The 24,437-nt window shown below is 37.5% G+C and overlaps 1 protein-coding gene across 1 annotated transcript; it reads left to right on the top strand.

Moving 5' to 3' along the window:
• Positions 1–479: 479 nt before the first annotated feature.
• Positions 480–24,133, top strand: LOC111864955 (ring canal kelch homolog). The gene is made up of 13 exons (XM_023852602.2): positions 480–690; positions 956–1,102; positions 1,193–1,418; positions 2,392–2,567; positions 4,499–4,595; positions 9,520–9,676; positions 9,760–9,869; positions 10,105–10,217; positions 13,906–14,083; positions 14,175–14,315; positions 16,174–16,288; positions 19,824–19,964; positions 20,567–24,133. Exons 1-13 carry the CDS (start codon positions 635–637, stop codon positions 20,737–20,739), a joined length of 1,830 nt encoding a protein of 609 aa, XP_023708370.1. The 5' UTR covers positions 480–634; the 3' UTR covers positions 20,740–24,133.
• The last annotated feature ends 304 nt before the right edge of the window (positions 24,134–24,437 follow it).

Raw genomic sequence — 24,437 nt, 5'->3', positions numbered from 1 at the left:
TATATATATAGATGTGTGTGTGTGTGTGACATTGTTCTACTGAAACATGTCTGCTGGTACTCTTACACTTGCATTCCTCTCCATACTGAAATATACAATAGACCAGCAGATGGTTTGTAATGATTGGAAAGTTTGCTGGTATGAAGCAATTGTTTCTCAGTATGCATGGCAGCTAAATCAGAGCCCTTTATAAATGTACATATGGGAGGGGTATTCACAAAACAAATTTACAGTGCCAAAACTCCATTTTGAACAATTACTTTCAATGAGAAGCAACTTTTGACTTAATTTTAATTTACATAATTCTTGTAAATTGATAATAAAATGTGGCATAATAAATTTGCACAACACAGACAGAATTTAATAATCACTAGCATAACGCGCACGACGTTTTCGAACTGGACCGGGCTGTCTAACACGATGTCGATCGAAAATTTTTGTGTTGATCAGGCAGAGTGGATGGTTGGTGATTACATATAGAAAGCTGTGAGAAGTAAAATTAGTAACAGACAAGATGGCCGAAATGTTGTCGTAGGAAAGTCTCGCGACGTAATAGTTTCGCAAATATAAACTGAATAAACTCTGAAAAAATCTACCTATATTGCATGTTTCAAGTTGACTATATCACAGAGAAATGGATGCAGTGGGACAAATTAATTCAGCAGAGACCGGTATTGAGAAACAAGGAAGGTAGGTTAGGCTAGTCGTTGTAAATAAGATCTCGCGTCATTAACAAACGATGATATTAATAAATTATCATTAAGTGTGAAGTATGTAATTGAAAAGAATGTACAATTTTATATTTGAGAGAATCCAACATTGCTTGTAAAATTATTAAAAGTTATACGAAAGTTAATCGCAAAATCCACAAATAAAAATCTATATTGAACCTTGTACTCTATTCACATGTAAATTACATAACGTGCTGATTTAGAACGTTGTGTTCCTCTAATAGCTGCCTCCTGCTCCGCTATGCAAGTCAGAATTCACTAGATGAGAGTTCACAGAAACATGTTCCACGACCTAGCAGTAAAGAGAAACCTCCATATCGAAATCACCACCATACCCACAGGGCATTTGATGTAATGAATGTCATGAGGAAGTAAGTATTTACATTATACGTTATTATAAACACAAGTGCTACAATCAGACAGAGTTTATTATACATAAATTTGATGTTATGTTTACATAGGCAGAATCTCTTATGTGACGTAACACTAGTTGCTGACAGCATAGAAGTGCCAGCCCATAAGATGGTGTTAGCAGCTTGCAGTCCATATTTTTATGCCATGTTCACTAGTTTTGAAGAAAGTAAGCAAGAACGTATCACACTGCAAGGGGTAGATTCTCAGGCATTGCAACTCCTAATAGAATATGTCTACTCATCAGAAGTTCATGTAACAGAAGAAAATGTCCAGGTATGTTTGTAATATATAGGTTTCAAACTTAAAATGTGCTATTCCATTTCTGTGTTTGAGTTATTACTGGTCCATGAACAGTTGACTATATTATAGATCTGCTTATTGAGAAAGATTCATGAAGAATTATTGCAGTCATGTAAGATTTGAGGTTTTCATGGGTTCCTCTGAAACGTTGGTTTACACTAGATCTATGTGGTATCACATCCAAGAAGATGGCATTCTTCGTGATTATTGCATTAAATTCAGAATTTAAAAAATCATGCTACCCTTTCACATAAATGAATATGTATTCTAACTGTTGCTTTTATTTAAATGGCCCACCAACGGCTCTTTACAAAGTTTGGGGTATATGAATCATTTGACATCAATTGACATCATCTCAACACTACGACTACAAACTTGCATTCCCTGAGTGATCACTTTCCTGTGGACAGTTGTTTGCTAATTAGTGCACCAAATGAATAAAGGTACTAGGATGTGGCAAAAATAATGTCAGAAAAGTGAAACTCCTGCCACTGTTTATGGTATTATCATATGGAATGAATAAACTCATGGAGACAGATGTGAAAATGAATATATTATTGTTAAGGAATTGGAAGTAAATTCGCCTTCAGTTGTACTGTTGAATGAAGTCCAGAACTTAAAAACCGAAATTTAATTTAACAAAAAACATGATGACATTTTCTGCACATAAGATTTAATAGTTATACTCTTTATGATCCAGGTGTTTGAATTTGGGAGTACCATTTACTCTTCCAATCCTTCAAGGTATGATTATTCTGCCTGACTTAGTTTCCAGAGTGTCACTTATAATAATATGATACATTACATAAAGGTGAGGTAGGAGATTTTTTACATTGCAAATTCAGTCCACTCATTACACTCCAAAACGGCAGGTTTCAGGAATTGGTATGTGTGTCATTTACCACAGATTATTCTTGCATGGATAATATTTATATAAATTTTTTAGGTACTGCTTCCAGCAGCAAATTTATTACAGCTGACAGACGTGAGGGATGCATGTTGTGATTTCTTACAAGCTCAATTGCATCCAACAAACTGTCTTGGAATCAGAGCCTTTGCTGATCTTCATGGTTGTCTGGAACTGTTAAGTCATGCAGAAACATACATTGAACAGCATTTTCCGTAAGTGTTTATAAGGCTAGAGTTATAACAATTTTGTCTTTGGACAGGAAACTGTCGGCATTGCCATTGAACTGATGATCATGACTGCCTTGGCATGGCAACATAAGCCTTATGCTCTATATAAAAGTATGAAGTATTCCAACATCACCTTTTTGCCATATTGTTTTCCATATGTAAATATATGTGACTACTCTTGAATATTTGGATTAGAAACTAAACATTTGATATTAAAGACATAGTATAGAACGTTCTTAAGTAGAAATGAAAATAGAAGAGAGCTCTTGGTTGACCAAGAGAATTATTGGCATTCTGGAGCCATTGGTCTTAGCTGTGAAGAAGAAAGCAAAAGAGGGAGAAAAAAGAATAAAAGGAAAAGTAGATGAAATTTACTACTACTACTGCTACCACCACTGGCACTATCACTGCTATGCCCTCCACCACCACTACAACCATCACCAAAGAGAAACATTTTGAAAATGGTTTCTAGGAACAGTCATACAGTAAACCCTCGCTGATCTGGTTATCGTTAATCCAGATGTCAGATAATCCAAATCAAAATGTGAAAAATGAAAAATTTTCACAGTGGAGTACATACTTTAAGAGAGACATGGCATTTAGCAAGGTAGATGAGTAACTCTGACTGCAGGCTGATTGACTTTACAAAGAGAGACGAACATACATGTTGTGCAGTATCACTGTTGACCCTTAGTCAGGCTGATGTTTTTGCTTATATGGTTTCATTTGCATACTTCAGTAATATGGATTATCACTTAATCCAGGTGCCTTCCCCACATTTAATCCAGATTGGCAAGGGTTTACTGTATTTAATTTTGATCCTTTATTTTGAACTGTTTAATTTACGATATTGAATTTAGTATTAAGGTATATAAAAAATGCAGGAAAAGATACAAAAACTTTGATAGAGAGCAGCGATTTGCTAAAGGAGGAGAATCATCTACTGAAATGGCAACATATAATCTTTTAGATAATATATTAACTTCTTTGGACAAAAAAGAATATGTGGGTGGATTATTTTGTGATTTACAAAAGGCTTTTGATTGTGTAAATCACAATGTATTACTGGAAAAATTGAAATTTTATGGAATCTCGGGTTCAGCAATAAAACTAATGAAATCATACCTTGAAAATAGATATCAAAGAACGATTATAAATGATAATAAATTGAATAAAGTATCCTCTAAATGGATGATGGTCAAACATGGAGTGCCACAAGGCTCTGTACTGGGACCACTATTATTTCTTATTTATTTTAGGGTCCCTCATTTGATCAAGTTGCATTTTAAGTCCATGATCCACACTGAAACAATGCAGATAATTAAGAAGAGAACTTGTGTATCATGATTCGGGACTCTGTTGTCTGTAATGTTTTTAATGCTTCACATCCATTTTTGTTACACATGGAAATTATACATACATAATTATGGTTAACATATGAATAATAGTTGATGTAAATGTAAACATTTGCAGAAGGAAATGTGGCAGTGGTATTGTAGGGTGTGAACTAGTACAGTTCAGCATGCAAAGCAGAGGACTATGGGCAAAATGATAAGGGTTGATCCTGGCAGAGATTCTCTACTCAACATGTTATGCTGTGGGCACTGGGAGTTAGGGTGTCTTTCATGAAGCTGACCACTTACCTCCATCTGTTTCTTAGGTCAAGAATGTATGGAGCTTTCCTTCCACTCATTATGTAAACCTTCATGGCATGGTACTTAGGGCACGGGGGCAAATTTACCTCTGTCTTAAGCGTATCTTGATGGCTGTAAGCAGAAAAGAATCTCTGAGATGAAAATAATTAAGGTTAATTATTAGTAAAATAATTTGGAAATGTGTTGGTGTACTGTATTTACAACTAATTGAGGTAGATCATAACATAGATAATTTGATTTATTTTGTTTTGATGGTTTTAGGGAAGTTGTGGAGTGTGAAGAATTCCTGACATTGTCCCACCAACAAGTCTCCAAACTAATTTGCAGTGACAGGCTTACAGTTCCATCAGAAGAAAAGGTTGGAAGCATGCAGTTTCTTGTATGATTTTGTCAGCTTACATATTTTCCTGAAAAATAACTGGACATTTCATTCTTGTTTCATTTTTATTTAGAGGCATGTATGTGGTTTTAGTGCATGATGTATTAAAGTTTAGGAAATCATGGGTGATGAATGTTGAACATTGAAAGTATTGATGCAACTCTATTGTTACTTTGAATGTTATACTTATACTTATTATTATTATTATTATTATTGGAGGGAGTGGGTTTCCCCATGCACCGCGACTAATAGTCTATTGTACGTCCCCCTTTGATATTCTACCAATCGCCATACCCTTCCGGTACTGGTGCTCACTATCAGCCCTGTTCAGCCAGCGAGGCCGGCCCTCTACTGGCAGTGGTACCCAATACTTCCCCCATCTACCAGAGGCATTGGAAACTACTTGGGCAGAAACTTTTGCCTAATTTTGCTTAGAGGTCTCCTAGAGACATGAGGATCTTTTATGTGCTGTAAATCTACGACACGGGACCCACGGCTTAAAGTCCCTCCCGGAGGACTTGTTCCCTGAATTTTTCCGCCCTTAAAAATTCCATGACCTCTGCCGGGTTTGAACCCGCATATCTTGAGTCATGAGGTGCGAACGTTACCCCTAGACTACGGAGGCTGCTAATGTTATACTTACATTTTGATGCATGTGTCTTGAATTCTCTTTTTCACTAGTCATTCTACAATCCAACACGTTGAAAAATCTATGAATATAAAGATGTGTGAAAAAGCAGAAATATAAAGGTTTTAGAATTTGAAGTGTGCATTAAGTGAAGTGAACAGAAAATCCTGTGTTTTGTCTCTAAGTAGCCTAACAATCTATGGAGCTTTTTTACATGACTAAAGTTTTGAAAGGCACTTCACATATTGAGAATTTAATGAGTGACCAGCTGAAACACTCTACACATTGGCTAGAAGCTGGTCGAGTCTATTTCATAGAATTACAGCCTTACTTGCTTTTGTTCATTGGGCAGCCACACAAGCATGGTGTGATTAGTGTGTCACTGTCTAATAAATCTCTCTAAACTGAACACTTTTGTATAATAAAGTAAGAATCTGTTGTCTAGCAAGAAAATACATACATTTACAATAAAATTTTCTCTTAGTACCTTTCTGTAAGAGGTTTCCATGCATCAAATTAACGAGTTCTGCTGTAATACAGCTAAATATATCATATGGTATGTAATATTAAAACTCCAGTATAATAAAATGTGGCTGTATGAAATTTCCTATTTAATGAGTCTTGGGTTATTAATACTTTTCACACTGTAAGGACTCTTGTTGGACAGTGTCCTCTGTCAAATTACAGATAAAAAAATTATGTTTTGGAGATTGGTTTGTCTCAATTTCCAAGCAAGGAAAAGGAACTTCCTGTTCGGCTTGTTCAACAAAGATAGTCTTTATGAACGGACACCATAGGGACTCCATGTAGCTTTTTGTCCATTATATATGAGTATGTAGCATTGAAAGAATGATGATTGTAAGGAGGAATCTGAAGTAATTGATTAAATTCCTACCCAATGTCACTTTGTCCACCACAAATCCTACATGGAGTGCCCTATGATTAAAGTCTGGCCCCCATGGAGAGAAGTCATCAAATATATTTCATTGTAACATACAGTGAAATGTTAGGGTAAAACGTATAGGTAAAGGTATCCCTGTAACAGGCCATGAAGGCCCATAGGGTTGTGAGACATTGAGTTTCCCACATTTTCTTTAGACAGTTGGCTCACAGATGGCAGTGAGGTTGTCAGCCTTATGCGCCAGCCACCCTTCACCCGCAGGAATATTCCTGATACTCATTTTTGTTAGAGACTGAGTCAACCCCAGGGCCATAATGTGCCCGGAAGGATTAGGTAAATTGAAAAAAAAAATTACCTCATTGGGACTCGAACCCACAACCTTCTGTCTTGTAGCATAGTGCCTGAGCCAACTATGCTACTGCGTGAAATGTTAATAGTTATATTTTTGAACATAATGAAGAATATTCTACATTCTACATACAGCTCACATATAACACTATGTGGTGAATCACGGTTGGCCACCATGAGAAGTCATGTATCTTAAGTGTTAATCTGTGGGCTGCAATATAAAAGTATATATTTTTTCCAGCATACCAGTACAACTGTCTGCCCTACAGTGACCAGAAGTACAAGTATGAAGCGCAAGAACATGATTCAGATTGTATCTGTAGCGCTCAAAAACTTGTAACTTAGATGTATGATTTGAGATTCTCATGGCGGTCGTTATGAAGAGTTCTGTCTCCTGGGATATAATGCCGTATAGTCTGGTGAGAGTTAACTGATGTTTCTGAGGACTTTGTTGCCTGCTTCATGCATGTTTCTTGCTGGGCTTACTCTTCAGCTTTGAAGATGGAGGCAACATGTTTCTCCTCAGTGTTGGTTGACTTTTAGCAGAGTACACAGCATTTTATCCCAGAAGACAGAACTCTTCGTATGAACTAAATCCTGGTAGGCCAGCAGTGCGTAAACATTTGCTGCTAAAAGTTTACTCGATTGTGTCAGTATCATTTGCTGCTAAAAGTTTACTCGATTGTGTCAGTATCGCACAAAGTCTTGGAGGTATGCTAGTTGCATACCTTTCCAACTTATTTATTAGCAGTCATGTGAAATCAGTTGAAAAATTACACTGTTGAGCCAGTAATCACTTTTAGTAAAGTGTTTCTGATAAAATTCCGTATCCTATGTAATGAGAAGGAACGTTTTTTTGTTGGCCAATCAGAATGAATTGGTGAGGTGCAGGTAGCCCTCATGTCACATGGTAAATTACTTCATCAGATTAATTTTACTTTTTCTTTGGCATATACCATATTTACGCATGTATAGGCCGCACATTTTTTGCCAAAAATTCAAGAGGAAAACTGGGGTGCGGCTTATATTCGAAATATTCAAAATCACACTTCATTTAAAAAAAATTATATTCATAATTAGTAATACAGGGTGTAATACTCCTGAAATAATATTTGAAGAAAATTATTTTTCCTATAATTTCTGTCTCAAAATTGTGCTGCGACCTATACACGCACGCGGCATATACATGTGTAAATACGGTATTTACAGCAAGTTAAAGTAAACCACTTTGCAACTGTCTGTGTTGGATATCATCAGTTACTGACAGTGACAGAACAAGTGATATGTGTGACTGTTATCCCTTCAGTAAATAAATATTCACTATGCCTTCTGATGACAGACTTAGGACATTTTATGCTCAGTCCAAGCTGTGCGCTGAAACAAAGTTAAGTGAGAAGTAGACTTACTCAGACTCTTTTAAGATATATCTGATGCCAGTCAGACTAGAAACAAAGAAAGCAGTGCATGTGTGAAGTGAGTGGGAATAGTGAAGGAGAATGCTTTGAGTCTGTGCTTCTCTAATGTACAGTAGTAGTTGTGTAAGTTGTACGGTTACTTGAATTGTACTGACTAGGCTATGTGCTGGATGACCAAGAAGTTAGGGTTTTGTTCCTGGTAGGGGCAAGAGATTTTTCTCTACTCCATGATGTAAAGGCCAACTCTGGAGCTCACCCACCCTCCTACCCAATGGGTATTGGGAGCTGTATATCCTGGGATAAAGCAGCAGGACATGAAACTGACCACTCTTCCAACTAGTGCTAAGGTCAAGAATACATGGCTCTATACCTCCACTCCCTCTTATGTCTTCATGCCATAGTTCTTAATTAAGCCCGGGGATAACTTTAATTCTACCTTTACAAATAAATTATGCAGAACATAATTTTATGAGAAAAATAAGGTGTTTGATATATTTTTAAATATGAAAATGTTAAGGTAAAGTTATTATTCAAACAAGTTTCAAATAACATATTTTGTAAAACATATTGATATTGTCACATAATAGACTGACTACAGATGGAGTTTTGGATTGATGACTGGAATTATTGGACTCCTTTACATAACAGTGCATGACCACACTTTACATTTCACTATTACATAATCAAGAGTGTCCATAGTCATGTCTTCACTAGTCATTGCTCGGTAGTGGCTTCCAAAGGCAGACGTTCCTCTTCATCTGGGTTCCTGAGCTAACCCTGGCCTCAGTTAACAGCTTCTCACAGCAACAGCTCACGACTGAACGTCAGCAGTTCTCTGACTAACTCAGCCACTCATCAACAAACTCAACTCAACTAAACTGCCTGGTTGAAGAAACTGTCCTGTTTGTAACATCTTAGCAAGAACTGCACTGAAAACACAGCTACTCTGCTGCAATTTACAGAGCGTTGCCTAGTAATGGCCATTGTCTAATCTAATATAATACCTAATTTCATATGTGTCATTTCTATTCGCTGAATGTTCCCTCGTGTTACAATATTTATTTTCAGAATACTGGGCAATGGACAAAGTCCAAAAACCTAGTAATTCCGAATATTTATTTTGTTTCTACAAGAACAGATGTATGTGCTGTGGTGCATGATAAGTTTGTAAACAAAGCTTATACCTTTATTTGTGTATTTATTTAGAAATCTTTCAATAGCTCAGGTTATGTAGTATTGAGTGATGGAATAATTATTGAATATTGAATTGGAAAGATGCATTCATGGCTTAACTTAAGGCATTATCCCAGAATTTGCTTGGAACAAAATTACATTTTACTGCTGGACTGTAAATTTATGTTCACATTGCTACTCATAGTAAAAGCCATCATTTTATTTAGAGGGATGAATACCCCCCTCCCCCAACACACACACACAGAATATCAGAATGACATAAAGTGGATTTTAACATACTTGTGTTACAAAGAAAAATGTCATGTTAAAGGGACTAACATTCATATAATCAGGGTAATTGTTTTGAGAATATATTTCAGTGCAGAATTCTTTATCAGCTGCACCTAGCAGCTCTGATATGTTATTGCTGAATTACAGGTGTTTGAATGTGTGATTGCATGGGTACACCATGACTTGGAAAACAGACAGATGCACTTAGCAGAGTTGATGGAGCATGTACGGTTGCCATTGCTGTCACAGGAGTACCTTGTGCAGAGGGTGGAGGAAGAGCCACTGCTCAAAGCTAATTTGCAATGTTAGTATTACTTCAGTTTTCTTCAGTGATAAAAATTATTACATAAAGCTTAAAATGTAGTGTATTGAATGTTTCTGTTGCAGGTAAAGATTACCTTATTGAAGCTCTGAAATATCATTTACTGAAAGGCGAACAGAAGATTTTATTCAAAACACCAAGAACGAAACCTAGACAGCCTGTTGGATTACCAAAGGTATGTAATATGTATATTCATAAACGTGTTTGTTATGTTTTTTTTAATATATAGTTAAATTTAATTTAAGACTTAAGTCTTACATTCATAGGAAAATTTAAGATGGCTGTAGCTTGCTTTAGTTGATGGCAGCATTACTAATTTATGTTCAGATCACAACTTCAAATTTGTATGCAGTTGTGGAATGTTAACATACTAATTTGGTTGCCTGTATTTTCTGCTGTGTGATTATTAGGTTCTTCTTGTGGTGGGTGGACAGGCCCCTAAAGCAATTCGTAGTGTTGAATGTTATGATTTCAAAGAAGAAAGATGGTATCAAGTAGCAGAGATGCCCACAAGGCGCTGTAGGTGAGTTACAATACATGCATGCTACTTCTACTACCTTATGTAATATGTTAATATACAGTCTTGTTTTTATGAGGAAATGCCTTACAAGTTGCCATTAGAAATATGGGTAGTGCTTGTACATAACTCCCTGGGAGTGCCATTATTATTGGAGCAATATGCATAGTATTAGAAACAGCTGCTAGTACATTCAGGAGAATAATATTAACTGATAACATTTTGCAGTGTGGTAATAGTGTATGGCTGTAACATTTGAACTTCTGTTGGTTGTTGTGTAACAAATGGTTAAACATAAGTGAGTTCATCACACTAAACTGTTTTGGTTCAATATTGTTCCCTGCTACACTCTATAAAAATTTATAGAAGTACTTAAAAACACTGTGGGGCTATGATCATTTGTTTGCTATCTCCATCCAATCAGATCTACATAGGTGAATGGATTTTGATTAAATTTAGTATTGTAAATCCATGCTAAATTTGATTTGTTTCATTCTGGTCCGTCACACTAACAATTACAAATACAAACCACTCCGTCTAATGTGACCTATAAGTTTTTACTACATGAAAACGTATCTCACTTACATGTTTCGGTGAAAACACAGGAGGCCACGAGCAGACCCTGGACGATATCAAGAACCTCCTCATCAAGATGGACAGGTGGCACAAAATCTGCCCCATGCAAGAAGGACGAAAAGACGACGGACACGAACCCACATGGTTTATAAATTTTAATTATTGACAACACAGATTTTTAAATAATATCTAGAAACTTTTAAAAACTTTACAGTACCAGGAAGCTGCTGTGATTGTGAAGTGTTTTACTTTATGTGTACCATACATTGTAGCATATAAGTGTATGTAATTTAAATCAAAACAACTTTTGTAATGATGTTTCCCTCTGAAGATGGTCCGTAAGGGCCAAAACATGTAAGGGAGATAAGTTTTCATGTAGTAAAAACTTATAGGTCACATTAGATGGAGTGGTTTGTATTTGTAAATCCATGCTACTTTATATTACATCATTGTATGTACAANAACTTTTAAAAACTTTACAGTACCAGGAAGCTGCTGTGATTGTGAAGTGTTTTACTTTATGTGTACCATACATTGTAGCATATAAGTGTATGTAATTTAAATCAAAACAACTTTTGTAATGATGTTTCCCTCTGAAGATGGTCCGTAAGGGCCAAAACATGTAAGGGAGATAAGTTTTCATGTAGTAAAAACTTATAGGTCACATTAGATGGAGTGGTTTGTATTTGTAAATCCATGCTACTTTATATTACATCATTGTATGTACAATAAATATTAAATATGAAAGCATACCTACCTACCTACCTACCTACCTACCCACCCACCTACCTACCCACCCACCTACCCACCACTCGGCGCTACAGCCCTGGGTGAGCCTTGGCCTCCTCTACAACCAGTCTCCGCAACCAATGCGTGCTGCCATAGGAATGGACCCATGCATGATGACCTGAGGATGGTTGTTAGGTTTCTGAACAACATTTTTTTTACAGTATGAGGTTGTTTGCCTCATGACCAACCCCCAGCCTGGAGGACCAGGGTATCACTCTTAGTCTGGACTCTACCCTTTTACCTTTCTGACATGGGTGACCCTACCAGTAGATAAACTACTGCTGGCATAGCTTTCCAGGTCACAGAATCACACAAGCCGTGCCACCACGACAAGGTGGAAACAGCTTTGGGGGGAAATGTGAAAGCATACACACAGAGAAATATAAGAATTAGCTATGACACTATTATGTACTTGTTAAATGTGAACAGAGCATACAGTGAAGTCCGTTAAAATGAGAAGTCGAAAGCATGAAAATATTGATGCTGTAATGCATAATTTATTTTTAACTTTCTTCATCTTATTTCGATCTTGTTGAAGATGAAATACCTTATCTTGTTGCATAAATATTTCTTTTAAATTGCTCTGTTGAAGTTTAATATGATCACAGTTTTTCAGAATTAAGATGGAATGTGAAGCTTACATCTAATGTAATTCTTGAAGTTTGTATTATACAAGGCACTATTGGGAAGTTTGCATACTGTTATTGTTGTAACTGCCTCTGTGAAAGGAGATTAGGAGGCTTAGGTCACACTTCTGCAAGCCTACTGCATCAGTCTGCCATGTGAACATTTTTTGTTTTTACACAATTGCTGTTTTGCCTTTATGTTTCATTATTGCCTGTGATGACTGGCAAAATTGATCAATGAGTCTGCATCAAGTTTTGTGTGAAACTCAGTAAATCTGTTACTGAAACCCTTGAAATGCTTCGTGTGGCTTTTGGAGATCATTCTTTAAGCCAAACAAGGGTTTATGAATGGCATTCACGTTTCAAGGCCAGTCAAGTGTCAGTTGAAGTTGACAAAAGTTCAGGGCGACCAAGCACCAGCAAAATGACAGAAAATGTTGAAAAAATTCAAGAACTCGTCCATGAAGACTGTCACCGAACAATCCATGAGCTTCCAGACACCATTGGGATCTGTTACGGAATTTGCCAGAAGATCCTAGCAGAAAATTTTAATAGGCATCGCATTGCCACGAAGTTTGTTCCCCAACTGTTGACAAATGATCAAAAGCAGCGGCACATAAACTCATGTCTTGAGCTACAAGAGAAGGCTAATGAGGACCCAACTTTTACCTCTAGGATCATAATGGGTGACGAATGTTAGATTTATGGTTATGATCCAGAAACAAAGCAGAATCATTGTAGTGGAGGAGTCCATAATCACCAAGAGCAGAAAGGGTGTGGCAGGTCCAGAGTTCAACAAAGAGCATGCTCATTGTTTTTTTTTTTTTAACATGTAGGGGATTGTTCACCATGAATTTGTTCCTCCTAACACTATGGTCACCTCAGGCTTTTACTGTGACGTTTTAAGACGGTTGAGAGAAAATGTGCAATGAAAAAGACTGGAACTTGGGCACAACCCCAACTGGTTCCTTCATTACGACAACACGCCCACCCATATGTTCCCAAAAACCACAGAGTTTGTGACTAACAACAACATGGTTATCATTCCCCATCCTCCCTACTTGTTGGTCTTAGCCCCCTGTGATTTCATTTTGTTTCTCAAACTGAGAATGAAACTGAAGGAACGACATTTTGGAATAGTGACATCCAAAGGGAATTGCAAGTGGTACTTGGCAGCATTAAGGAAGATGACTTCCATAGTACTTTTGAAGCATGGAGAAAATGATGGGATCACTGTAAGCATCCCGAAGAGACTATTTTGAAGGAGTTGGCAGCCAAAATTAAGTTAAATTAAGCCAGCATTTCTTTATTGACCTAGTCTGGGAACTTTCTGATAGCACCTCTTATATTCTATATTTTTCCAATATGTTCATGTGGCATTGAGAAAAGTATGGTTTAGCTAATAAAGGAATTGAGTGCCCTGTATAAATTACCATGAAAGAATTGAGATTTTAAAAAACCACAATACTTTAATGGTGGCATAATTCACTTTAGTTTTATTGTGTAAAATGCCGTGTTTCAGAAGCCTGTTCTGCTTCCATCAGTAGGGCTCCTACAAAAAGAAAATACATTTATTGTATTCACATCATGCATGGAGGTAACTTCAGAAATGTTAAGTTTATATATATTGGCTTATAGCCTATGATGTTTCAGGATTTTTTAATGGGAGTCTGAAATTAATGCTGACTACTGTTCCTGTACAGGGCAGGCTTATCAATGATCGGTGGTTGTGTTTATGCTGTTGGTGGTTTCAATGGCTCCTTGAGGGTCAGAACTGTTGATGTGTATGATGCTGCTTTGGATCAATGGTCTTCTTGTGCCAGTATGGAAGCACGGAGATCAACACTTGGTGTTGCTGTTCTTGGAAACTGCATTTATGCAGTAAGTTTATAATGGAATGTGCAGGAACTCACTTGGAACTTGTCCTATTCATATAGATCCACATAATTATTTCAATTTTAATTGTTCTCAGGTGGGTGGATTTGATGGATCAACAGGCCTGAATTCGGCAGAAATGTATGATCCACGAACTCATGAATGGAGGATGATAGCTCCCATGTCTACTAGGAGGAGTAGTGTTGGAGTTGGTGTTGTTAATGGGTTGCTTTATGCTGTAAGCTTCTGTTCAGTTATGGCAGGATTGCATTGTGACTCATTTGATATAAATGACATTTCTGGGATTGTATATACTTCTGTCTTGATGTGGTTTCAGTTATTTGTTGTAGTAAGAGAGAAATTCATGATGTTATAAATTGCGTGTAAAATTCCTCATTTCAGGAACAGTGAATGAATTCTGTATGATCTTTTTGCATGGATGTACTACTCTGTCCAAAAAGTATCTGACCTTGGGCCAGGGAAAAAAATTTCTGTGTCTGGGTGGTTACAATACCTAATCGCCTTCAAAGTAGGCCCCTTGTGACTCCACACACTTAGCCCAGCGGTCCTTCCATCACTGGAAGCAATTCTGGAAGGCTTCTTTTGGAATGGTGTGCAGCTGCGCCATCACATTCTGTATGATGTCCTCATGGCTGTCAAAACGGCAGCCTTTTAGCATTATCTTCAAGCTCGGGAACAGCCAGAAATCACAAGGAGCCATGTCAGGAGAGTAGGGAGCCTGGTGAACCTGCGGAATGCCATGCTTGGCCAGGAAACCCTGGATCAGGTGTGGGGCGTTGTCATGATGCAGCTGCCAGTTGCGTGCGTCCCACAGCTCCCGTCTCTTGTGCCGAACTGCATCACGAAGATGGCGGAGGACTTCTTGGTAGTACTCCTTATTGACAGTCTGGCCTAGTGGTGCTTACTCATGATGCACAACACCCCGGTAATAAAAAAAAAGTATCACCTTCACATTGCCCCGAACCTGCCGTGCTCTTTTGGGCCTTGGGGATGTTGATGCTTCCATTGTGACGCCTGGACCTTGGTTTCCGGGTCATATCCATACATCCACGACTTGTCACCAGTGATCACAGTCTTCAGGAACTCAGGATCCCTGTTGGCGCACTCCAGCATGTCTTGTGTGACCTCAAGGCAGAGTTGTTGCTGCTCCGGCGAAAGCAGCTTGGGCACAAATTTTGCCGCCACTCTTTGCATGCCCAAATCCTCAGTTAAAATTGTGTTTGCGGAACCTCTGCTGATCCCAACCTCATCAGCAACTTCAAGGATGGCCAAACGATGGTCCCCCATGATCAGTGTCCGCACTTTTTTATTGACATCAGCATTTCGGCTCGTTGACGGTCTCCCGGAACACTGCTTACTGTCTGCCAACATATGGCCATGTTTAAAGCGGTTGAACCACTCTTTAATTTGAGTGACTCCCATTGCATCATTGCTGGAAGCCTGCTGAATTTTGCAAATTGTTTCCACTTGAGTATCCCCAAGTTTCTGACAAAACTTAATGCAGTATCGCTGCTCCAAGCGTTCTGTGATCTTGAGTGAAACGAGAATGCGACGAACACGTGTTACACCACTTTGCTATCTGGCAGCCAGACGCATCCGGCAGTGTTGCGAGTCAGCAAAAAATCACGCATGCGCATGAAAGTCCCTTCTACCACTATGCTCAGTTTCCCCACCCCTTTGGCCGTTACTTACAGCGGAAAAAATTAAAGTTGGATACTTTTTGGACATACAGTATAATGCATGTGTTCATTCTTTGGATAATTCTCCAAATTCAGTTATCAGGAAGTGTAATTAAAGCAAATAAAGGAGGAATATTATATACATATATAGCAGTTAATTTACAACATAAAATATATGAAATGCGATGGTACAGATTATCAATTTGGAATGTTGTCTTACTATGGAGACTCAGGCATGTGAGAAAGTATGACTTATTTTTTATTTCCAGTCCTTTGGTTTTCCAGCCTGTTTAATGTGTAACTTCAGTTTTTAGTTTAAGTTTGACAATCTTGAGCATTTTGGCTTTAGTGGCTACACCACGAGAGCCAAAGTTACACATGTTTCACTTGTACCAGGTTGGTGGCTATGATGGTGCATCGAGGCAGTGTTTAAGTTCTGTGGAGTGTTACAATCCTGAGACAGATTCATGGTCTCCTGTTATAGAAATGTCTGCACGGCGTAGTGGTGCAGGTAAGGATGAGATGGATACCTACAGCATGTTACAGCTGTTCATACAAGACTAAGTATATTCTTAGGCTGCACTATAGTTCAAGCGGTTAGTCATTGGCTTCCCACTGCAGCGGCCCGAGTTTGATCTTGGGTCTGGTCAAGAGGATTTGTGGTGTACAAAGTGGCGCTGGGGCAGGTTTTCTCCAAGTACTTCAGTTTCTCCTGCCAATCTTCATTCCACCAAATTCTCCATCATCATAATCACCCGGGGCAGGCTACAATAGGCCAATTAGTGGCTGCCGTGCTGAGTGGACCCAGTTGGACTCCACCCCCCACTAAGCGAATTAAAAAAAAAGTATATTCTTGGCAGGAGTAAACTTCCTGATGTAGCAATAAACTTCCAATCCCAGAATGGTGTGTCATCTTAGTGTACCCCTAGACATCATTAGAAGTTCTATTTGCAGTTAAGATTATTTGTTTCATATTTACATAACTTCTCCCCTAGCAAGGTGTCTAGCAGAGTCCACCTCATAGGTTCTTCTACCTCTGAAACAAACTTTTTAACCTTGCTTAGGTATGCAGAGGTAAAGAAGCTAGAATGCACCATATCCCGAGGCATTAGTCAGAACAGCATATTTATATCATTGACTGAATAGTCATCTCAGTGTGACAGGGTCTTTCCTGACCAGTTCATAGGTAGTGAACTGTTAGGAATGTTCTCTGTTGTTATGGGACCCACACAGAAGACTATAATTAGTCCATATTCTAAGAATCCTGTCAGTTTCCTAACAGTGTATTTTCCTGGATTAGTTTTCTGCCGTCTTCCTATTAATAACTTCATTTCTTAAGAAATCTCTTTCCTTGAATATTTTCAACCACATATTTATATGCATTGCCCTTTTTTTTAAACTTGCATTTTATTTTTATATATTGCTGGTGGGGTGGGACTAGGTCCATTGTACTGCGGCCACTTCTGGCCTATTTTTAACATGCATGCTATATGTCCTACCCCTCTCACTCTCACTAGTAGAAACGTTACTAGCCATGAATCACATTATTATAACTAGGTGTGCAATCCAAGCTGGCCAAATGTTGCCCCCAAATTAAATTATAGCTGCCAACCATACTGAAGCAAGAGATTGAAACTACCTGTTCCCAGGTGATAACTGCAATACCTGCTGAATTGAAGGATGGCCACCAACCTTACAGTGCTGGGTAGTTTATATCCCTGTTCTTGTACAGTCATTTTGTGAGTATCTTAGTTCACGTCTCTTGGTCCAGATATCTTCTTTAGCATTTCATGTTCATACTCCTCTGGTCTTTTTTCTTCATTGCAAATATGAGGCCATGCTTTTACTCCTGTTTTAAACAACAGATAGAATTACAGATTTTTAGAAAGAAAACATGATCAGAGATTTTGATTGGGATGCTAATTTTCAGCTATGAATTTATTCCTCTCCTAATTGATTTTGAAACTTGTCATGTTTACAAAGAATTTTTTAATGCTTATATAGTGTATAATTTTGCCATAAATATCAGTTGTAAGGTAATAACACACATACACATGCACACCCACACAGTCATCATCTTAACCTTAAAAATCTGTATGGGGAAAAAGTTTTCTAAAATTCAAAATTGTAAGTGCTGCACATCATAAAATATGCCCACCTCTTCTACAACAATTAGCTACAATTTTTAGAACTATGGCCCCAAATCTTCACATCTAAACTAAAATCTAGTTTCTGATAATCACAACAAAAATAGGTACGGTTTTATAGTATATAATATTTCAGTATTAGAAAAAATGTATTTTAAGGCGTTTGTAAAGAAATATGTGAGGTGTATTGGAAAGTTTCCGGACTAGGTCAGAAAAGAAATTCTGCTTTAACTTACTCAATTTTGACTGCCATCTCCTTCAAAATAGTCTCCTTGGGAACATATATAGCAATCCCATCGTTTTTTCCATGCTTCAAAAGCACAGTGGTAGTCATTTTCCTTAATGCTATCTAGGACCGCTTGCAGTTCCCTTTGGATGTCAGACACTGTTTCAAAACGTCATCCCTTCAGTTTAATTTAAAATTTAGGAAACAAAATGGAATCACAGGGGGCTAAGTCTGGTGAGTAGGGAGGATGGGGAACAATAATCATGTTGTTAGTTACAAACTCCGTGGTTTTCAGGGACATGTGGGCGGGCACATTGTCATGATGAAGGAGCCATGCGGTGCATGTTCAGATTTTCTGTTATGACCTACTGGCAAACTCTGTAACTCATCCAAACCGTATCTGGGAGCTCATGGATTTATTGGCAATGGTTTTCATGGTTGAGTTCTAAATTTTTTTCAACATTTTCTGTCGTTTTGCTGGTACTTAGTTGCCCTGAACATTCATTATCTTCAACTGACACTCGACTGTCCTTGAAACACGAATGCCATTCAAAAACCGCTGTCCAGTTTAAAGAATGTTCACCAAAAGCCTCATGAAACATTTCAAGGGTTTTGGTAGGTGATTTACTAAGCTTCATGCAAAGCTTGATGCAGACATGTTGCTCGACTTTTCCATACATTTCAGACGGAATGAAGAAGTCAGAAAAGCACTCGTGTAAAAACAGTGCGTGTTCACAGCACAGTGTCATGTGGCAGACTGAGACAGTAGGCTTTCAGAAGTGTGACCTTGGCCTCTCCTCTCATCTTATTTTACCAAGGCAGTTACAACAGTAACAATCTGGGAACTTTCTGATACCACCTCGTATAACGTAGTTTCTATTGAAGATGCATGATCATAATGATTTTCATTCACATTAGACAAACTGCAAAAACTGTTGGCACATGTTAGTGACTAGACACAGCATTTGGATTAGTAATTTGGTTTATTGGACACTTATATTCATAATTACAAATAATTATAATGGATTCACAGATCTAAGCACTCTTACTACAAATCACTGTACTGCAGCACACAATCTTCTGTGTCTTCACCAATCATTATTTGTGGGTTCTTTTGCTTTGGTACTCGCATCCTCAGTGGATGGTAGCTGGCTTGCAACTACCTCATGACTGAACTAAGTTGCTTGGACAGCTCTCACTGTATAGCCTCACTTTGGACCACATAGAAAAAAAGCCACCAACAGTTCCTCTGTTGTGTGTATATGGCCTGCTTGTTTGATGATGTAGAAGTGTGTTTACTATGCCATTGCCTAGCAACAGATGACATCTATTTTTTAATTATTCCCTCATTACATGCTATGAAACAAAAGTTGCAGGATAGATTAGTGTCCTTACTCATAACAAAGGCGTGTTCTGTTAGTAATTTAACTTTGATGTTAGAATCCAGTAGTGATGAAAAGAGTTTCACGGTCTAAATATGTAAAGGGACATGTTGTTACTGATTAAATCAGACTGGGGTTGAACATTACTGAAATCTCAGGTTCTGCTACTGGCCATTTTTAAATCCTTATTTTATAAATTTAAAGTTACGTGTGTTTGCCCTCCTATGTTCACCTGACCATTTCTCACATTTCACTACCTCTGAATACCTGACTCATGATTTTCTTGTGTAGGTGTTGGTGTGTTGGAAGGAATTTTGTATGCAGTAGGGGGCCATGATGGGCCCTTGGTGCGAAAGAGTGTAGAATCTTACAATCCAGATACTAAAACTTGGACTCCAGTTGCGGATATGGCACTGTGCAGGAGGAATGCAGGTATGTGTGCCAATCTTATCATATTGTTATAAAACACAAGTTTATGATATACCCTGTACTTGTCTATGTTGAGGCTGAAGATAGAAGTCCTATCATGGGTGTGGATGGCAATGCCTGAGGCTTCCCCCTTCATGCCTACTATTGTATTACCCATCAGTCCCCTGTAGCCTATGTCAGGAAATCCAAAGCACTTGTCATTAGGGAAGTTTATCACATGGTTATTACTTTCAACATTCATGTGCACATAACGGTTAGATGACTGTAAGGAATGCAGGGACGTATGTTGTTGGGGAAAGTGTAACAGCTTGAGGGAGACATGAGGGAGTTGATCCACGGATCTTCATTTCATTGCCACACTGCTGTTTTAGGAACATAATTTTTAAGGCCTAAATGTCAGTCTTTTTCTATGATTTCATTTTCAAGTAATTGCAATTTCTGTGTTTTATTTTATATAACCCTTAATTGCACTTCTAATGAGAGGGCCTTATATTTAGAAGCATATTTTTCGCAAGTAAGTCAACTTTCAGGTGCATAAGTAACATTATCATCGCAGAAAGTGTATCATGAGAAATGAGAGTTCACAGTTATTAATGGTGTCACAGGTGTTGTTGCCCTCAATGGATTGCTGTACGTGGTTGGTGGGGATGATGGTACATCCAACCTAGCATCTGTTGAAGTTTATAATCCTAAAACAGATTCCTGGTCAATGCTGCCATCTTCAATGGGTATTGGTCGCAGTTATGCAGGGGTTGCTATCATTGACAAGCCTATGTGAAGATCAGCCCAGCCTGGGACAGAGGCATCCAGAGGAGTGTCCAGTGGAGTGTCTTTACGTTGGCTCCTGCTAAACAAGTTGTTTCCACTTTGGTCTGCAAATGTTGAGGGAGTGAGAGAGAGACAGATACTGGATATGCTCTTGCGCCGTGGCTATCTCTTGCCATCGCACTGGGAGTTGTAAATAGTTCAGTAGTTACTCATCAATTGCTGTCCCATCTCCCTTTGGGCATTAATATGAAACAAAGACTTTTGGATTGGGAATATGAGTAGTTAGTTTAGAGCGTGTTGACAGTTCCTACATGAACTAGCATAACAGTATAATTTTAGTTGCTTGAAAGGGTGGGGGGAGGGAACAAAGAATTTACTTGTATGTTATGACCATATAGAAGCTAAACATGATAGCCAAACTTTCATAGTTCCAGAGATCTGTAAAAAATAGAAGAATATGTATGTGATGTAAGAGTATGTATGGATTACTTTGCACAGAACCACTCAACTCTACAACTCTCTACATCAAATATTGCCAGTAGATGAGCTTTATAAGTAAAGAATCTCTCTGACAGTGAACCGTAAATTAGTTACTTGGCAGTTCAACAAAACTATATTGTTTTGCATTCCTTATATAGTTATAATTTTCTTCTCAAATTATTAACATGTAAGTAACAAAATGTAAATGAACGAACAGGAGCAGATTTAGAAAATTTCTCTCTTACTATACTGGGAGTTTCATATGAATTGCAGGTATATAATTTGAAGACTCGTAAAACACATTGTTCAAATTTACTGTATAAGACAATAAGCAAAAGTAGTTTTATCGCTTACATACTTAAATAGTGAGCTTAATATGATAATGCATGTCATTTACATGCATCCACTTGAAATTGAGTTCTACATGTCTCAAAATTTATTTATGAATGCATTCCTCATAAACATATTTTTTAAAAACACAATTGAAAAAACGGAAACTTGTATTTAAAATACAATTAACAGTTACAGATATATATATATCTTCAAGGCACATCTGTATACTGGGATTTGTTATTGACAAAGCTGAATTCGAAGGGGGTTTTTTTGTAGTGTGTTTTGTCTTTCTTACCTTGTATTCTATTACTTTTCCATTATTATTATTACCTCTAAATAGTATTTAGATATCATCTTTGCATACTCATATGAAAATTAAAAACACTCTTCAGAGAATTAATTTTATAAATATAATTGTCAGAATGTTTAATTAGCTGTATAATGAATGCAAAATAATATGTTTGATGCTTTTAGTAAGTGGGAGAAATATGATGCAAATTTTTCTTAAAATGTTTATACAAAATGTTTAATAGTGTTTTTATCCTGCTTTTTATACTATTTGTGGAAGAAAAGAGAACAAGTAATAAGAACTGTTTTACAAGTTCTGCCATACTCAAGTTTAATGCAACTGAATCTATTATCCATTCTCTGTATTTATTGTAAACAAATAATTGACATGCCATGAAAAGTTGAAAGATATTACAATTTCAGCATGTGCTGTTGAGTATTCTCACACATAAAGGACAGCGCTGCAGTTACATTTCTGAGGCAATATGGAAAAGAGGGTAAGTCAAATGAGATGGGTCATCACAGAATTGTTCACATTGAAGGGATCAGATGAAAACAAGGTTATGTCTTTAAGCACAATACTTTTTATCAAGTTATATACATTAATGCCTACACATCAGACGTTTTTTCTTCTTCTGAAATGTGATGTTTACTGATGTAACCCTCTGTTTCATAACACCACAGATTTCTGCTTTGTGAATCAGATTAAATCAGTAGTCTTGATAATGAACACTTGTTCCTTATTCAGAGGTAGATACATGTTATGTTCTGCTGCCTCTACCTGAGCATTGTAGTTCAAAAGAGTGGTGTAGAGATACTTGTACTAAATGACCTTTAACCACAGCTTCATGTGCGCCAAAAAATCCACTTGAAATTCCTCTGTACTACAGAAACTTTAAATGTAACTAAATGGTGGGAAATCTATGTAAGAAATTTAAAATTTAGGAGGCTGAGCTGGAACCTTAAAAATTGAACCCAAGTGAGGGAAAGTAAAAAAGAATGAAACCTTACACTGGGCTTCATAATATTTGGAGCTGAACTGCGATTGTCTCCTAAGAGACTGAGAAGATAGGTGTTTCTCTCATTTTTCACAGCAGTGGCAGTATATGGTTTTGTTGAACATTTTGTCACAGAGGAGGAAGCACCTGACAAGTCAGACTTCACATTTTTCTCTAATTAAAAACACTGCTAAGTACATGCTGAATGCATGTGAAGAGTGTACAAATCATAATCTCATAAATTATAAATACTTAGTAATGGCAGGAAAATATTATACCATGAGTTGTGGAATGCTAGAAAACTGTTTAGGATTTTAGGCCCTCACAGCAGTGGTTATAAAAAGTTCTGTCTCATGGGATATAAAGCTGTGCAGACTGTTGAAAGTCAGCTGACCTTTCAGGAGAACATGTTGCCTGTGTCTTCAGGGTCAAAGAGTAAGCCCTGAAAATGGAGGTGATATGTTCCTATGAAACACTGGTTCACATTCAGCAGCCTACATGGTGTTATATTTCAGGAGATAGAACTCTGCTGTAAGACTGTGTAGCCATGTTAGGATATTCCATTATTTTGTAAATCATAAATTGCTTACAGAATAAAGAAAAAAGAGAAATATGTGCTAACAAAAAGCGTGTAAATTATTTACATCACTTCTATTTTTAGAGGGACCTGTAAAATGAAATTAGATATCTAAAGAAAGCATAACCTCCAGTATACAACTATGGTAGTGCATACATTTTTGTGCATGGATGTTTAAATTTTTATTCTTAATAATTTTAAAATAATCCATTAGTGTATTGCTGTATTCCAAACATATGCTTAATATGGGAAAAATATTTTAGGTTAATATATACTGAAGAGAGGAGAAATTTGATAGCCATCAAAATACTTTTCCCAGGAGAGATGTGTAGCTTCTGACAAATCCTGTTAGAGAGTGTAACATAGGTATGTTGTGTAACCCTTGTAGATAACTGAATTCATTCAGTCAAGGAATGCACTACATAGTGCATTTGATTCGTTCTCTGAAAGTCTAAAATGAAATACTGGAATGGAGCAAGGCTTGTTTTTAAATGTGGAGTTACAAATTCTCTCTTTTAAAGCAGTAAAATCTTCCTAGGCAGTGGCATTATGACATGTGACATGTGTCATTTGGATTGTTAGACACATTTGAAGAAGGCTATTTCTGATTACTTTTAGGATCGACCTCATAGTTGGTCAAGGCACTGTGATTCAAGCCAGAAGGTTGTGGATTCCATTCCCAATGAGGTCAGTGGATTTTTCAATTGACCTAATCCTTCCAGCCACATTATGTCCCTGGGGTCAACTCAGCATCTAATCTAAGTGAGTACCAGGAATCTTCCTGGGGGTAAAGGGTGGCTGGCATGTGAGGCTGACACCCTCACTGCCATCTGAGAGCCGATTTTTTAGGAAATCCGGGATCCTTGACGTTTCGAAACCCTATGGGCCTGCACGGCCTGTCACGGGGATGACTTTACCTTTTTTTTTTATTTTTAGAACTGACCTATTTTCAGTTTTTGAAGATCATGCTAATCTTATAGTATAGACCAGTTAGTGAGATTTCTTCATATGTTTTCTAAATTTTTATGCAAA

The sequence above is a fragment of the Cryptotermes secundus genome, unplaced genomic scaffold (genome assembly GCF_002891405.2).
Source record: "Cryptotermes secundus unplaced genomic scaffold, Csec_1.0 scaffold200, whole genome shotgun sequence".
NCBI lineage: Eukaryota > Metazoa > Arthropoda > Insecta > Blattodea > Kalotermitidae > Cryptotermes > Cryptotermes secundus.
Note: the sequence above shows the minus strand (reverse complement) of the source record. Positions and strands in the feature narration are given on the sequence as shown.

Coding starts and splice junctions, on each gene's coding strand:
- LOC111864955 (XM_023852602.2), top strand. CDS start 635: ATGGATGCAGTGGGACAAATTAATTCAGCAGAGACCGGTATTGAGAAA. Junction 4,596..9,519: donor CAGTTCCATCAGAAGAAAAG/GTTGGAAGCATG, acceptor GCTGAATTACAG/GTGTTTGAATGTGTGATTGC. Junction 9,870..10,104: donor AGCCTGTTGGATTACCAAAG/GTATGTAATATG, acceptor TGTGATTATTAG/GTTCTTCTTGTGGTGGGTGG.